This window comes from Biomphalaria glabrata, chromosome 4, assembly GCF_947242115.1.
Source record: "Biomphalaria glabrata chromosome 4, xgBioGlab47.1, whole genome shotgun sequence".
Lineage (NCBI taxonomy): Eukaryota > Metazoa > Mollusca > Gastropoda > Planorbidae > Biomphalaria > Biomphalaria glabrata.
Genome location: NC_074714.1, coordinates 29,287,356 through 29,304,523, shown reverse-complemented (window position 1 = coordinate 29,304,523; position 17,168 = coordinate 29,287,356). Strand labels below are relative to the sequence as shown.

The 17,168-nt window shown below is 36.7% G+C and overlaps 1 protein-coding gene across 5 annotated transcripts in view; it reads left to right on the top strand.

Annotated features, from left to right (window-relative positions):
- The window catches only part of LOC106054183 (hepatocyte growth factor receptor-like), a 191,692-nt gene that overhangs the window by 64,383 nt on the left and 110,141 nt on the right, over window positions 1–17,168 (top strand). For all 5 annotated transcript variants that reach the window (XR_008777362.1, XM_056025509.1, XM_056025507.1 and 2 more), the window contains one exon: window positions 9,378–9,511. Coding sequence is in view for 4 of the 5 variants with exons in the window: in XM_056025509.1 (XP_055881484.1) it covers window positions 9,378–9,511 (134 nt within the window). In the remaining variant the exon portion in view is untranslated. The remainder of the gene's footprint in view (window positions 1–9,377; window positions 9,512–17,168) is intronic.

Sequence of the window (17,168 nt, the reverse complement as noted above, 5' to 3'; positions counted from 1 at the left end):
TTTGTCATCAGGTATACCTGCTAGCACGGCGTTGCAGTAGTCAAGGCGGGAGAGTATGAATGCCACAGCTAGCGTTTTTGTTGACTCCGTTGTTAAATATGGTCGGATCAGGCCTAATCTGCGCAGCTGCAGATAAAGACCTTTGCAGAGCTGATTTATGTGTGGGTCGAAAGATAGTGTTGAGTCGAAGAAAACTCCAAGATTCCGCACTACATGGACAAAAGGAACATGGCAGTTCGTGATAAAGAGAGAATCTGTGCTTTCAACTTTTGAGACATTGTTCCTAGTGCCAATCTTAATTATTTCTGTCTTGTCTTCGTTCATCTTGAGTTTATTTTCAACCATCCAATCGCTCACCCTTGCAACGGTACCACTGATATTCTCTGCCAGATGGGACACCTCTGAGGGTACTGATGAATCGTATAACTGTGAGTCATCGGCAAAGAAATGGTATAAGATGCCGGTTGGCCGTATGACACCGCTGAGTGGATATGTGTACATAGTGAACAGTACTGGGCCTAGAACTGATCCTTGGGGTACTCCGTACTTCAAAAGTAAGCTTGTTGATTCCGTCCCGCTAACAACGACACTTTGGGTGCGTTCCGTCAGGTAGGATCCAAGCCACTTTAGGACGACTCCTGCTAAACCAAAAGTTGCAGAAAAGTGGCCATCATAATTTCATGGTCTAGCGTATCAAAGGCTGCGGACAAGTCCAGCATGGAAAGAATTGATATGTGGCCTTTGTCGGAATTGTGAAGTAAGTCGTTTAGTACCCTGACCACTGCTGTCTCTGTGCTACGGCACTTCCTATATGCAGATTGAAATTCTTCCAAGAGACAGTACTGTTCAAGATGAGAAAGAATTTGCACTAACACGATGCGCTCCAGAAGCTTTGACAGGAAGGGAAGATTTGAAACCGTGCGATAGTTTTTTAGACATTCCGGGTCAAGACTGGATTTCTTTAATAAGGGCCTGACAAGTGCATGCTTAAATTGCTGTGGTACAATGCCTGAAGTCAGTGAAGAGTTCACAATGTTGGTAATTGTAGGTACAAGCTCATCTAAACATTCAAGGAGCAAGGAGGTTGGAATGGGATCAAGGTCACATGACTTATTTGGCATCTTCATAATAGTACTTTTGACATAATCTTCAGATACACGCTGAAACTCGCAAAAAGGAGTATTTTGAAAAATTGGAGAGTGGTCAAGCTGTGATGAGAGGGATGGCATGTCATTTCTAATCTGCTCAATCTTCCCAATGAAGAATCTATTGAAGGAATCAGGAAGTTCAGATAATGGGATAGATGACGGCAAACGTTCGTTATTTGCTCCCCCTAACATTTCAGCGGTGATCCTGAATAGCTCCTTTGAAGAATCAGAATTTTCGATTTTTTGTCGAATATGACTAGCTTTTGCGTCTCTAATCATACGGTTAACCTTGTTTTTTTCTCGTATGTATATTTGTCGATGTATCGTCTGACCTGTCTTTTGAAATGTACGTTCGGCACGTCGGCGAATAAGTTTGGCAGTCTTTATGTCTTCCGTCAACCAGGGTGCAGATGGCCTAACTGAGACTGTACGAGTGACAAGAGGTGCATGGCTGTCCAGCAACTTTTTCAAGCAAGAATTGTAATTGCTGAGAACGTCTGTGTTGATCTGTTGCAACAGCAAAGAGGTCACATCCATTTTGAAGGAGGCAATATCTATGGCTTTAAGTTTACGGGAAGTCACGTTTTTCTTTGGCCTTTTTGCTTTTGATAGGCGCATTTCAAAGTTTACGAGAAAATGATCTGACAAGCCGCGGTCTGAGACATTGAGTTTGGCTACAAGCTCACTTGCATTTGTAACAATCCAGTCAAGAGTATGGCCTTTGACGTGTGTCGGAACATTTATCAGTTGGTCTAAGTTGCGATCATTTAGCGCATTTTTCAGCGACATCGCGTATGTCTCATTTTCACTGTCAAAATGCAAGTTCACATCGCCTATAACAAATAGATCTTTTGTTGATATGTCACTGTCAAGGAGGTCTTGAAATTCTTCGATGAAAACTTTTGTTGTCAGTTTATTTCTCTTGCTTGGTGGTGGGCGGTACAGGAAAATAAAAGTCAGTGTTCTACTGTGGTGGGAAAGGCGAAACTCGCACATCTCAAAGGTCGTGTACGTTGAGCTTTCAGGTCTTATTGTTACATACTTGGCTAGACTATCTCTGTACAGTATTGCTAAGCCCCCTCCGCTGCCTGTTTTTCGAGGTAGACTCTTTAAAATAAAGCCTGGGGGCGTTAGCTCAATGGTTCTTGGCTCATCACCAACTTCTTTAAACCATGTCTCACTAAGGAAAACGATGTCGTAGCTATCATCAGTGATGGTGTCTGCAAGCTCAAGGGTTTTGTTACTGCATGACTGGGCGTTGAGGTGCATTATTTTAAGCAGACTGGAGGATATAGTCACCAGAGGCGTAGCACATTTTGAAGACACCGGAGGAGTAATATCCCGAATTATAGGTTTTTGATGGGGACATCTGACCTCTGTTGTGTGAGGAGCAATAGGGGTGGGGTGGTTAATAAAACAGTTTAGTAGGGAACTGCTGAACTCTGTCGTAGAAGAAATGACAGGGGTAGGGGTGGGGTTAACAACACAGTTAAGAGTCCTGGAAACTGTGTGACATGTATCTGTTGAGTTGAATTGCGGTAGGTTATACCATAGGCGAATAAGACGCCCAGCCCTAGACCCACGAACTGTCGGCAGTTTACGCCCGATGCCAAGTCGACGAATATTTCGGAAAACCTCGCTGTCTAGTCGTGATTTGAGTAACACACATGTGCGTCCTATGCGACGTAATAGATTAGCGTCCATGACTCCAGTACGGTGATTTGACACACTAGGACTGATGACACACAGGTTTGCGCTCCGACTGCTATGTAGTGGCCACGGTACACGGTTTTACCAAGCACATCAATCCCTCGGGCTATGAGTATCACTCTGTTACTGTTTATATAGATGCTTGTTAAACTAAAGGATAGTAAATGAATACAAAAACTAATTAAATTTAATTAACGTGACTTAAATCTATCAAACTAAATACACCAATCTATAGACGACATCTACACCAATCTAATGGTATAAGAAAGATCACTTAGCTCTAGAAAATAGCAACACAAAAATCCTCCGAAACGAGAGACGAAAAAACACGACTGCTGCCTGCTGGCGCAACAAATACATATACATGAAATTAGGTATTAGGACTGTGTCTTTCTTGTTGGAAGCTTTCTTCTTGTTTACGAATGTTTGTAGTGAAGAGTTGGTCATGTCAAAGTAGTAAGTCTGTAAGACTAGACATGATTTCATACTTCATGTTTTCTTTATTAGGTTTTCAAAACCTTTAGACTATTTCTCCTAGTAAGAAGATATTAACACCATCCTTGTATGAAGTCAAATGTCTTGAATAGCCAGCATGCTTTCAGCACGCAACAATCTCTATACAACTAATTCAGTGTACGTTCTGACGTTAGAAGATAGTATACTATAAAATCTCTACAAGAAGATATTCCCAAATCTCTGCAAGAAGATACTCTCAAATCTCTGCAAGAAGATACTCTCAAATCTCTGCAAGAAGATACTATAAAATCTCTGCAAGAAAATACTAGAAAATCTCTGCAAGAAGATACTATAAAATCTCTGCAAGAAGATACTATAAAATCTCTGCAAGAAGATACTATAAAATCTCTGCAAGAAGATACTAGAAAATCTCTGCAAGAAAATACTAGAAAATCTCTGCAAGAAAATACTAGAAAATCTCTGCAAGAAAATACTAGAAAATCTCTGCAAGAAGATACTAGAAAATCTCTGCAAGAAGATACTATAAAATCTCTGCAAGAAGATACTATAAAATCGCTGCAAGAAGATACTATAAAATCTCTGCAAGAAGATACTATAAAATCTCTGCAATAAGATACTATAAATCTCTGCAAGAAGATACTATAAAATCTCTGCAAGAAGATACTATAAAATCTCTGCAAGAAGATACTATAAAATCTCTGCAAGAAGATACTATAAAATCTCTGCAAGAAAATACTATAAAATCTCTGCAAGAAAATACTATAAAATCTCTGCAAGAAGATACTATAAAATCGCTGCAAGAAGATACTATAAAATCTCTGCAAGAAGATACTATAAAATCTCTGCAAGAAGATACTATAAAATCTCTGCAAGAAGATACTATAAAATCGCTGCAAGAAGATACTATAAAATCTCTGCAAGAAGATACTATAAAATCTCTGCAAGAAGATACTATAAAATCGCTGCAAGAAGATACTATAAAATCTCTGCAAGAAGATACTATAAAATCTCTGCAAGAAGATACTATAAAATCTCTGCAAGAAGATACTATAAAATCTCTGCAAGAAGATACTATAAAATCTCTGCAAGAAGATACTATAAAATCGCTGCAAGAAGATACTATAAAATCGCTGCAAGAAGATACTATAAAATCGCTGCAAGAAAATACTATAAAATCTCTGCAAGAAGATACTAGAAAATCTCTGCAAGAAGATACTATAAAATCTCTGCAAGAAGATACTATAAAATCGCTGCAAGAAGATACTATAAAATCTCTGCAAGAAGATACTATAAAATCGCTGCAAGAAGATACTAGAAAATCTCTGCAAGAAGATACTATAAAATCTCTGCAAGAAGATACTATAAAATCTCTGCAAGAAGATACTAGAAAATCTCTGCAAGTAGGGGCTATAAAATCGCTGCAAGAAGATACTATAAAATCGCTGCAAGAAGATACTATAAAATCGCTACAAGAAGATACTATAAAATCGCTGCTAGAAGATACTTTAAAATCGCTGGAATAAGATACTATAAAATCGCTACAAGAAGATACTCTAAAATCGCTGCAAGAAGATACTCTAAAATCGCTACATGAAGATACTATAAAATCGCTGCAAGAAGATACTATAAAATCACTGCAAGAAGATACTATAAAATCTCTGCAAGAAGATACTATAAAATCGCTGCAAGAAGATACTAGAAAATCTCTGCAAGAAGATACTATAAAATCTCTGCAAGAAGATACTATAAAATCTCTGCAAGAAGATACTATAAAATCTCTGCAAGAAGATACTATAAAATCTCTGCAAGAAGATACTATAAAATCTCTGCAAGAAGATACTATAAAATCTCTGCAAGAAGATACTATAAAATCTCTGCAAGAAGATACTATAAAATCGCTGCAAGAAGATACTATAAAATCGCTGCAAGAAGATACTATAAAATCGCTGCAAGAAAATACTATAAAATCTCTGCAAGAAGATACTAGAAAATCTCTGCAAGAAGATACTATAAAATCTCTGCAAGAAGATACTATAAAATCGCTGCAAGAAGATACTATAAAATCTCTGCAAGAAGATACTATAAAATCGCTGCAAGAAGATACTAGAAAATCTCTGCAAGAAGATACTATAAAATCTCTGCAAGAAGATACTATAAAATCTCTGCAAGAAGATACTAGAAAATCTCTGCAAGTAGGGGCTATAAAATCGCTGCAAGAAGATACTATAAAATCGCTGCAAGAAGATACTATAAAATCGCTACAAGAAGATACTATAAAATCGCTGCTAGAAGATACTTTAAAATCGCTGGAATAAGATACTATAAAATCGCTACAAGAAGATACTCTAAAATCGCTGCAAGAAGATACTCTAAAATCGCTACATGAAGATACTATAAAATCGCTGCAAGAAGATACTATAAAATCACTGCAAGAAGATACTATAAAATCTCTGCAAGAAGATACTATAAAATCGCTGCAAGAAGATACTAGAAAATCTCTGCAAGAAGATACTATAAAATCTCTGCAAGAAGATACTATAAAATCTCTGCAAGAAGATACTATAAAATCTCTGCAAGAAGATACTATAAAATCTCTGCAAGAAGATACTATAAAATCTCTGCAAGAAGATACTATAAAATCTCTGCAAGAAGATACTATAAAATCTCTGCAAGAAGATACTATAAAATCGCTGCAAGAAGATACTATAAAATCTCTGCAAGAAGATACTATAAAATCGCTGCAAGAAGATACTATAAAATCTCTGCAAGAAGATACTATAAAATCGCTGCAAGAAGATACTAGAAAATCTCTGCAAGAAGATACTATAAAATCTCTGCAAGAAGATACTATAAAATCTCTGCAAGAAGATACTAGAAAATCTCTGCAAGTAGGGGCTATAAAATCGCTGCAAGAAGATACTATAAAATCGCTGCAAGAAGATACTATAAAATCGCTACAAGAAGATACTATAAAATCGCTGCTAGAAGATACTATAAAATCGCTGGAATAAGATACTATAAAATCGCTACAAGAAGATACTCTAAAATCGCTACAAGAAGATACTATAAAATCGCTACAAGAAGATACTCTAAAATCGCTGCAAGATACTCTAAAATCGCTACATGAAGATACTATAAAATCGCTGCAAGAAGGTACTATAAAATCGCTGCAAGAAGATACTATAAAATCGCTGCAAGAAGATACTATGCTCTAAAATCACGTTAAACATTCTCCTTTAAAATAACATTTTGAATTCATCTTGCTGCTAACGTCTTTCGCGAAAAAAAAAACAAATGAAACGACATCATTTCGTTTCAGAAATAATTTCTTCAACAAATTCTGTTGTTGTTTTTTTACTTCCTAAGGAAGCACTACTAAGCCATAGATGGTTTCACTACAAAGCTATAGATGAGTCTTAGACTTACCATTATACTTTTACACTACAAAGCTATAGATGAGTCTTAGACTTACCATTATACTTTTACACTACAAAGCTATAGATGAGTCTTAGACTTACCATTATACTTTTACACTACAAAGCTATAGATGAGTCTTAGACTTACCATTATACTTTTACACTACAAAGCTATAGATGAGTCTTAGACTTACCATTATACTTTTACACTACAAAGCTATAGATGAGTCTTAGACTTACCATTATACTTTTACACTACAAAGCTATAGATGAGTCTTAGACTTACCATTATACTTTTACACTACAAAGCTATAGATGGGTCTTAGACTTACCATTATACTTTTACACTACAAAGCTATAGATGAGTCTTAGACTTACCATTATACTTTTACACTACAAAGCTATAGATGGGTCTTAGACTTACTATTATACTTCTACACTACAAAGCTATAGATGAGTCTTAGACTTACTATTATACTTTTACACTACAAAGCTATAGATGAGTCTTAGACTTACCATTATACTTTTTACACTACAAAGCTATAGATGAGTCTTAGACTTACCATTATACTTTTACACTACAAAGCTATAGATGAGTCTTAGACTTACCATTATACTTTTACACTACAAAGCTATAGATGGGTCTTAGACTTACCATTATTCTTTTACACTACAAAGCTATAGATGAGTCTTAGACTTACCATTATACTTTTACACTACAAAGCTATAGATGGGTCTTAGACTTACTATTATACTTCTACACTACAAAGCTATAGATGAGTCTTAGACTTACTATTATACTTTTACACTACAAAGCTATAGATGAGTCTTAGACTTACCATTATACTTTTTACACTACAAAGCTATAGATGGGTCTTAGACTTACCATTATACTTTTACACTACAAAGCTATAGATGAGTCTTAGACTTACCATTATACTTTTACACTACAAAGCTATAGATGGGTCTTAGACTTACCATTATACTTTTACACTACAAAGCTATAGATGGGTCTTAGACTTACCATTATACTTTTACACTACAAAGCTATAGATGAGTCTTAGACTTACCATTATACTTTTACACTACAAAGCTATAGATGAGTCTTAGACTTACCATTATACTTTTACACTACAAAGCTATAGATGAGTCTTAGACTTACCATTATACTTTTACACTACAAAGCTATAGATGAGTCTTAGACTTACCATTATACTTTTACACTACAAAGCTATAGATGAGTCTTAGACTTACCATTATACTTTTACACTACAAAGCTATAGATGGGTCTTTGACTTACCATTATACTTTTACACTACAAAGCTATAGATGAGTCTTAGACTTACCATTATACTTTTACACTACAAAGCTATAGATGAGTCTTAGACTTACCATTATACTTTTACACTACAAAGCTATAGATGAGTCTTAGACTTACCATTATACTTTTACACTACAAAGCTATAGATGGGTCTTTCACTTGCCATTATACTTTTACACTACAAAGCTACATATGGCTCAACAATAAAGTTATAGATCGATGGTTCTATATAAATCTATAGATGGCTCCTTGTGTAAAATTATAGATGGCTCAACTAAAAGCATTTTAAAAAACTTAATTAAAGTAAATTTTTCATTTTTAAGTCTAACGGTAGAACAAACATTTTATAAAGACGAAGAGCTTAAGCTTAGGATTCAATTTTTTTTTCAGTTTAAATTAGTTTTGGTGACCTTAAAATTAAAACAATCATTTGCTTTTTCAATTTAATGTTGAGTGTAATAATTAATTTAATTAGAATTTAAAATTATGTGACGGTTTTAATAAATAACAGTTTTGTTTTGTTTCTTGATTGAAGATGGTTACCTATTAGTCCAAACCTCCCACAGGACGGTGAGTGATGGCCGCCTGCAGGGTTCAAACCCGCGACTGATGGAGACAACAGTCCAGAGCGAATACCACACGACCATACCGCCATCCGCATTGAACTTCACTCTGGGCTTAAATTTGCCTACTGGCCGTAGTTTGCTTTCACTCCCTAAAGGCATTAGTGAATGTTCAGTGCATCTTTCTACTTTGTCCCAGCCTGCCCTTCACTTGGAATGGTTGCTCTACGACTATCTGAATGTTACAGCCAAACACATGTCCTAGTACTTTCCTTACTGCTCCGTCTATGTTACATTGTAGCATTTGTAGCTGACATATGTAGCCACAGTTCTCTTCATATTTTATTTTGAAGAACTAGTCTATAGTGCATGTTCATTAAAGTGACACTTGAGTCTGCTGTTTTTCAAAGTAGATTCTGCTTCAGTAACATCTTTGATATGTTGGGTCGTTGTTAGAATGGAACGACTCATCTCTCCAGCGTCAACGTATCTTTATATCCCTTTTAAAAGCCCCAGTTGTCATTGACAACTGTCTGGCTAAGACCAAAAGTGCCCTTGGTCGCCTCCAAAGCGAGAGGAATAAGTCTCTTCGCCTAACCCTACCTCTATAGCAGTTATTCTATTAGAATGCACTGGCTTGTTATTTGACTAATCTACAATGTTTTGGAAAGCGTGCTAAGTCTTAGTCAATAAAATAGTCAAAATGCTTCCATATCATGTTCACGATGTCTCTCTATCCTAGATTCGACCAAGTGAAGTACCTATACAAGGAGGGACATTGCTGTCTATTCACGGGACAGGCTTTGGAATCAACTCATCAAGAGTTTCTGTCACAATTTGTAACCAAAGCTGTGATGAAGCTGTTTTGAAAAACAAGTACGTCTTTTACATATGAACCAATACCATTAGAATTAACAATAACCATGTATGTATAAAATGTACAAAGTGTAGATGGCTGTACGGTTATTGTACAGACCATGGGCGTAGCCAGGAGGGGGGGGGGTTGGGGTTCAAACCCCCCCGAAATGAAATCCCCCCTTGGGGAGGGGGGGCTCGGAATTTAGTGAATGTTTTTTTGCTTTGATTTTGTTTATTTTAGGTGAGATTTTAATACTAAACCATCACTTGCCCCAGCACAACCAGTGGGGTTTTGATTTAAAAAACCCCTACCAGGGGGGTTCGAGTTTAAAAACCCCTACCAGGAGTTTTGAGTTTAAAACCCCCTACTAGGGGTTTTGAGTTTTAAACCCCCTACTTGGGGTTTTTGCAGTTAACTCCCCCTCTTCTATAAAACAAAACACAAAAAAATGCAAACTAAAATCCCCTAATTCCAAGAGCACAGTTAAGGGAGATTTTGATTTAAAACCCCCTCCAAAATTTACGATAAACCCCCTCTTCAATATAAAAAAAAGCTAATTACGCACTCAAAATGTTATGAGCTTAGCTAAATGGGTTTTGACATAGTTTTGAGTTTAAACCCCACTTCAGCGGGGTTTGAAGGTAAAAAATACCTTTTAATAATAAAAACAAAGCAAATTATACACTCAAAATGTTATTAGTGTAGTCAAAGGGGTTTTGAGTTTAAACTCCCCTCCAGTGGAGTTTGAAGCTAAAAAGTACCTCTTCAATATAAATAAAAGCAAATTACTCACTCTAAAATCTATGAGCGCAGCCAAAGGAGTTTTGAGTTTAAACCCCCCGCCAGGGGGGGTTGAGGCTAAAAAATACATCTTCAGTGTAAGAAAAAAGCAAATTACGCATTCAAACTGCTATGAGCGTTGCCAAAAGAATTTGAGTTTAAACCCCCATTCAGAGGGGTTTAATGCTAAAAAATACCTCTTCAATATAAAAAAAAAAGCAAATTACACACTAAAATTATTTGAGCGTAGCCAATCTAATCGTGGGCGTTTGTTTAAAGTTTAAAACCCCTCCAGATGGTTTTGAGTTTATGATCCCCCTACAGAGCATTTTGAGTTGGAAAACCCCCAACAGATAATTTTGACGATAAAACTTCTCTTTTCGATATAAAATCTAAAGCAAACTACAGTCACTTAATTCCAAGAGCGTATTCAAGAGAGGTTACACATTTTTACCAGTGGCAGGGCTCCCTTAATAAACTGCAGTGAATAGTCATCTGCCGAAATTGAAAAACACTAAATATGGCTCAACAAAGATGGCTAAGACAGATTTTAGGAGTCAGTTATAGAGATCGGGTTTCAATCAAGGAAATCCTATGCAGAACTGGGAGTCGACCCTTTAGTAAGATTGTGAGAGAGCGACGCATGGGGTTCTCCGACAAAATGAAATACGCATAAGAAGAGTTGCAATGATCTCCTAGTAGGCCTACAACTTGACGCATCTTATTCATTGAGGTCCTCATGGCAGGTGGGAAGACATTACCAGTGACAGATTTTTATGGAAACAGCTTGACGTCAAATGCTCCGAACTGCGCGGTAGGGTCTAAGTCAGTAAGAATAGCACATTAGGTTTTTGAAATAAAACTTTTTAAAAGCAGGAAAATGCACTGTAAATACCTCAGAACATGCATTTTGATGGCTTTCAAGACCAGAAATAGTGCTTGGCGGCGGGGCTTCGCCCCGCGCTAAGGGAGCTCCTAGCGCTCCCCCAGACCCCATTGCTAGTAATGGCTGGGAATCTACAATTTTATGGAAACGTCTCGGGAGGGTCTAAGTCAGTAAGAATAGCACATTAGGTATTTGAAATAAAACTTTTTAATAGCAGGAAAATGCACTGTAGATACCTCAAAATATGCATTTTGTTGGCTTTCAATATCAGAAATAGTGCTTGAGCCGATACCGTTTCTCTACCATTAATCCAACAACACCAACCTTCTCTGAACACATTGCTGGTGCACCATCCGTAGCCACTGAAACCAGTTTTTTCCCACGGTAGCCCACACTTGTCAATAAAAGCTTCCAGTTCTTGGAACACGTCGCGTCCAGTCGTCGTTCCTTTCATGGGTAGTAAGTCTTCAACAATGTTCAAGTTTTTGTCGACCCCACGAATGAATACGGCACAGTATGCGGTGTCTGCTACCAGTAGACTAGTCCAGTGCAATGGAATTGATTTCGAAGAGTTTCTTTTTCTTGGGGCAGATAATTTCACACGCCTGTAGCATACACTTACAAATTGGCCTTCAGTGAATGGTCGTGATGCCTTTGCTATCATCTCGCTAACAACAAATCTTGCCTTCACAGAATCTTCGCTTGCAGTGGGCGGACACCTCATTTACTGATTTGTGCAGTTGTAAATCATTTAACGGCTTATATGTGGTCATTGTAAATTTTATCTAATTTTCTTTGAATTCGCGGACGTGGCCGCGGGCCACAGAAAATTGTTTCGTGGCCCGCGTGCCACGTGTTTGAGACCCCTGACCTAGATGTACCTCTATTGGCTCCCTAAGGTTATCATACAAGAACTCCATTGTCAATAATATGCTTCCAATGGCCTACGTCTTGAATAGCATCTGACAACGAATCCAACTCCTGGCTCATATATTGAGGCCTGTGTAATAGTTTTCACTAACAGAAGGGGAAAAGGGCAGTAACTGGCGTCTAGACCAGTAATATCGGGCAGGAGGGTCTCTTCAGCCTTGGAGATAGAGTTTAAACATAAGAAGACTTCGGGAGTCAAAACTGAGGAAATACAGAATCCGGTGACTCTTTACAGCACACAAATGTCAGTTATAAAAAAAAAAGAATGAAGAAAAAATATCAATGCTTGGCAGTTGATTCTTATCAAATCTCTTTTTATTATCTCTAGTTAGCTAAGTTTGTGTCTATTACACTATAAAAGATGCTATGTCTGTGTCTATAACTCTATAAAAGATGTTACGTCTGTGTCTACTACTCTCTAAAAGATGTTACGTCTGTGTCTACTACTCTCTAAAAGATGTTACGTCTGTGTATATTACTCTATAAAATATGTTACGTCTGTGTCTACTACTCTATAAAAGATGTTACGTCTGTGTCTATTACTCTATAAAAGATGTTACGTCTGTGTCTACTACTCTCTAAAAGATGTTACGTCTGTGTCTACTACTCTCTAAAAGATGTTAAGTATGTGTCTACTACTGTCTAAAAGATGTTACATCTGTGTCTACTACTCTCTAAAAGATGTTACATCTGTGTCTACTACTCTCTAAAAGATGTTACGTCTGTGTCTATTACTCTATAAAATATGTTACGTCTGTGTCTACTACTCTCTAAAAAATGTTACGTCTGTGTCTATTACTCTATAAAAGATGTTACGTCTTTGTCTACTACTCTCTAAAAGATGTTACGTCTGTGTCCACTACTCTCTAAAAGATGTTACGTCTGTGTCTACTACTCTATAAAATATATTACGTCTGTGTCTACTACTCTATAAAATATATTACGTCTGTGTCTACTACTCTCTAAAAGATGTTATGTCTGTGTCTATTACTCTATAAAATATATTACGTCTGTGTCTACTACTCTCTAAAAGATGTTATGTCTGTGTCTATTACTCTATAAAAGATGTTATGTCTGTGTCTACTACTCTATAAAATATATTACGTCTGTGTCTACTACTCTATAAAAGATGTTATGTCTGTGTCTATTACTCTATAAAATATATTACGTCTGTGTCTACTACTCTCTAAAAGATGTTATGTCTGTGTCTATTACTCTATAAAAGATGTTATGTCTGTGTCTACTACTCTCTAAAAGATGTTACGTCTGTGTCTACTACTCTACTACTCTCTAAAAGATGCTAAGTCTGTGTCTACTACTCTATTACTCTCTAAAAAATATGCTACGTCTGTGTCTACTACTCTACTACTCTCTAAAATATGTTACGTCTGTCTCTACTACTATACTACTCTCTAAAAGATGTTAAATCTTTGTCAACTACTCTCTAAAAGATGTTACGTCTGTGTCTACTACTCTGTAAAATATGTTACGTTTGTGTTTTCTTCTCTCTAAAAGATGTTACGTCTGTGTCTACTACTCTATAAAAGATATTACGTTTGTGTCTTCTACTCTATAAAAGATGTTACGTCTGTGTCTACTACTCTCTAAAAGATGTTATGTCTGTGTCTATTACTCTATAAAAGATGTTATGTCTGTGTCTACTACTCTCTAAAAGATGTTACGTCTGTATCTACTACTCTCTAAAAGATGCTACGTTTGTGTCTACTACTCTACTACTCTCTAAAAGATGCTACGTCTGTGTCTACTACTCTCTAAAAGATGCTAAGTCTGTGTCTACTACTCTATTACTCTCTAAAAGATGCTACGTCTGTGTCTACTACTCTACTACTCTCTAAAAGATGTTACGTCTGTGTCTACTACTCTCTAAAAGATGTTGCGTCTGTGTCTACTACTCTATAAAAGATATTACGTTTGTGTCTTCTACTCTCTAAAAGATGTTACGTCTGTGTCTACTAACTACTACTCTCTAAAAGATGTTACGTCTGTGTCTACTAACTACTACTCTCTAAAAGATGTTACGTCTGTGTCTACTACTCTCTAAAAGATGTTACGTCTGTGTCTACTACTCTACTACTCTCTAAAATATGTTACGTCTGTGTCTACTACTCTCTAAAAGATGTTACGTCCGTGTCTACTACTCTCTACAATATGTTACGTATGTGTCTACTACTCTTTAAAAGATGTTACATCTGTGTCTACTACCCTCTAAAAGATATTACGTCTGTTGTGTCTACTACTCTCTAAAAGATGTTACGTCTGTGTCTACTACTCTACTACTCTCTAAAATATGTTACGTCTGTGTCTACTACTCTACTTCTCTTAAAAAGATGTTACGTCTGTGTCTACTACTCTACTACTCTCTAAAAGATGTTTCGTTTGATCTACTACTCTCTGAAATATGTTACGTCTGTGTCTACTACTCTACTTCTCTTAAAAAGATGTTACGTCTGTGTCTACTACTCTACTACTCTCTAAAAGATGTTTCGTTTGATATACTACTCTCTAAAAGATGTTACGTCTGTGTCTACTACTCTCAAAATGATGTTACGTCTGTGTCTACTACTCTACTACTCTCTAAAATATGTTACGTCTGTGTTTACTACTCTACTCCTCTCTAAAATATGTTACGTCTGTGTCCACTACTCTCTAAAAGATGCTACGTCTGTGTCTACTACTCTACTACTCTCTAAAAGATGTTACGTCTGTGTCTACTACTCTACTACTCTCTAAAAGATGCTACGTCTGTGTCTACTACTCTACTACTCTCTAAAAGATGTTACGTCTGTGTCTACTACTCTACTACTCTCTAAAATATGTTACGTATTTGTCTACTACTCTACTACTCTCTAAAAGATGTTACGTCTGTGTCTACTACTCTCTAAAATATGTTACGTCTGTGTCTACTACTCTCTAAAATATGTTACGTCTGTGTCTACTACTCTCTAAAATATGTTACGTCTATGTCTACTACTCTACTACTCTCTAAATTATGTTACGTCTGTGTCTGCTACTCTCTAAAAGATGTTACGTATGTGTCTACTACTCTCTAAAAGATGTTACGTCTGTGTCTACTACTCTCTAAAATATGTTACGTCTGTGTCTACTACTCTCTAAATTATGTTACGTCTGTGTCTACTACTCTCTAAAATATGTTACGTCTATGTCTACTACTCTATAAAATATGTTACGTCTGTGTCTACTACTCTCTAAATTATGTTACGTATGTGTCTACTACTCTCTAAATTATGTTACGTCTGTGTCTACTACTCTCTAAATTATGTTACGTCTGTGTCTACTACTCTCTAAATTATGTTACGTATGTGTCTACTACTCTCTAAATTATGTTACGTCTGTGTCTACTACTCTCTAAAATATGTTACGTCTGTGTCTACTACTCTCTAAAATATGTTACGTCTGTGTCTACTACTCTACTACTCTCTAAAATATGTTACGTCTGTGTCTGCTACTCTCTAAAAGATGTTACGTCTGTGTCTACTACTCTCTAAAATATGTTACGCCTGTGTCTACTACTCTACTACTCTCTAAAATATGTTACGTCTGTGTCTACTACTCTCTAAAAGATGCTACGTCTGTGTCTACTACTCTCTAAAAGTTGTTACGTCTGTGTCTACTACTCTCTAAAAGATGCTACGTCTTTGTCTACTACTCTCTAAAAGATGCTACGTCTTTGTCTACTACTCTCTAAAAGATGCTACGTATGTGTCTACTACTCTCTAAATTATGTTACGTCTGTGTCTACTACTCTCTAAATTATGTTACGTCTGTGTCTACTTCTCTCTAAATTATGTTACGTATGTGTCTACTACTCTCTAAATTATGTTACGTCTGTGTCTACTACTCTCTAAAATATGTTACGTCTGTGTCTACTACTCTCTAAAATATGTTACGTCTGTGTCTACTACTCTACTACTCTCTAAAATATGTTACGTCTGTGTCTGCTACTCTCTAAAAGATGTTACGTCTGTGTCTACTACTCTCTAAAAGATGCTACGTCTGTGTCTACTACTCTCTAAAAGATGCTACGTCTGTGTCTACTACTCTCTAAAAGATGCTACGTCTGTGTCTACTACTCTCTAAAAGATGCTACGTCTGTGTCTACTACTCTCTAAAAGATGCTACGTCTGTGTCTACTACTCTCTAAAAGATGCTACGTCTGTGTCTACTACTCTCTAAAAGATGTTACGTCTGTGTCTACTACTCTCTAAAATATTTTACGTCTGTGTGTACTACTCTCTAAAAGATGCTACGTCTGTGTCTACTACTCTCTAAAAGATGCTACGTCTGTGTCTACTACTCTCTAAAAGATGCTACGTCTGTGTCTACTACTCTCTAAAAGATGCTACGTCTGTGTCTACTACTCTCTAAAATATTTTACGTCTGTGTGTACTACTCTCTAAAAGATGCTACGTCTGTGTCTACTACTCTCTAAAAGATGCTACGTCTGTGTCTACTACTCTCTAAAAGATGCTACGTCTGTGTCTACTACTCTCTAAAAGATGCTACGTCTGTGTCTACTACTCTCTAAAAGATGCTACGTCTGTGTCTACTACTCTCTAAAAGATGCTACGTCTGTGTCTACTACTCTCTAAAAGATGCTACGTCTGTGTCTACTACTCTCTAAAAGATGCTACGTCTGTGTGTACTACTCTCTAAAAGTTGTTACGTCTGTGTCTACTACTCTCTAAAAGATGCTACGTCTTTGTCTACTACTCTCTAAAAGATGCTACGTCTTTGTCTACTACTCTCTAAAAGATGCTACGTCTGTGTCTACTACTCTCTAAAAGATGCTACGTCTGTGTCTACTACTCTCTAAAAGATGCTACGTCTGTGTCTACTACTCTCTAAAAGATGCTACGTCTGTGTGTACTACTCTCTAAAAGTTGTTACGTCTGTGTCTACTACTCTCTAAAAGATGCTACGTCTTTGTCTACTACTCTCTAAAAGATGCTACGTCTTTGTCTACTACTCTCTAAAAGATGCTACGTCTGTGTCTACTACTCTCTAAAAGATGCTACGTCTGTGTCTACTACTCTCTA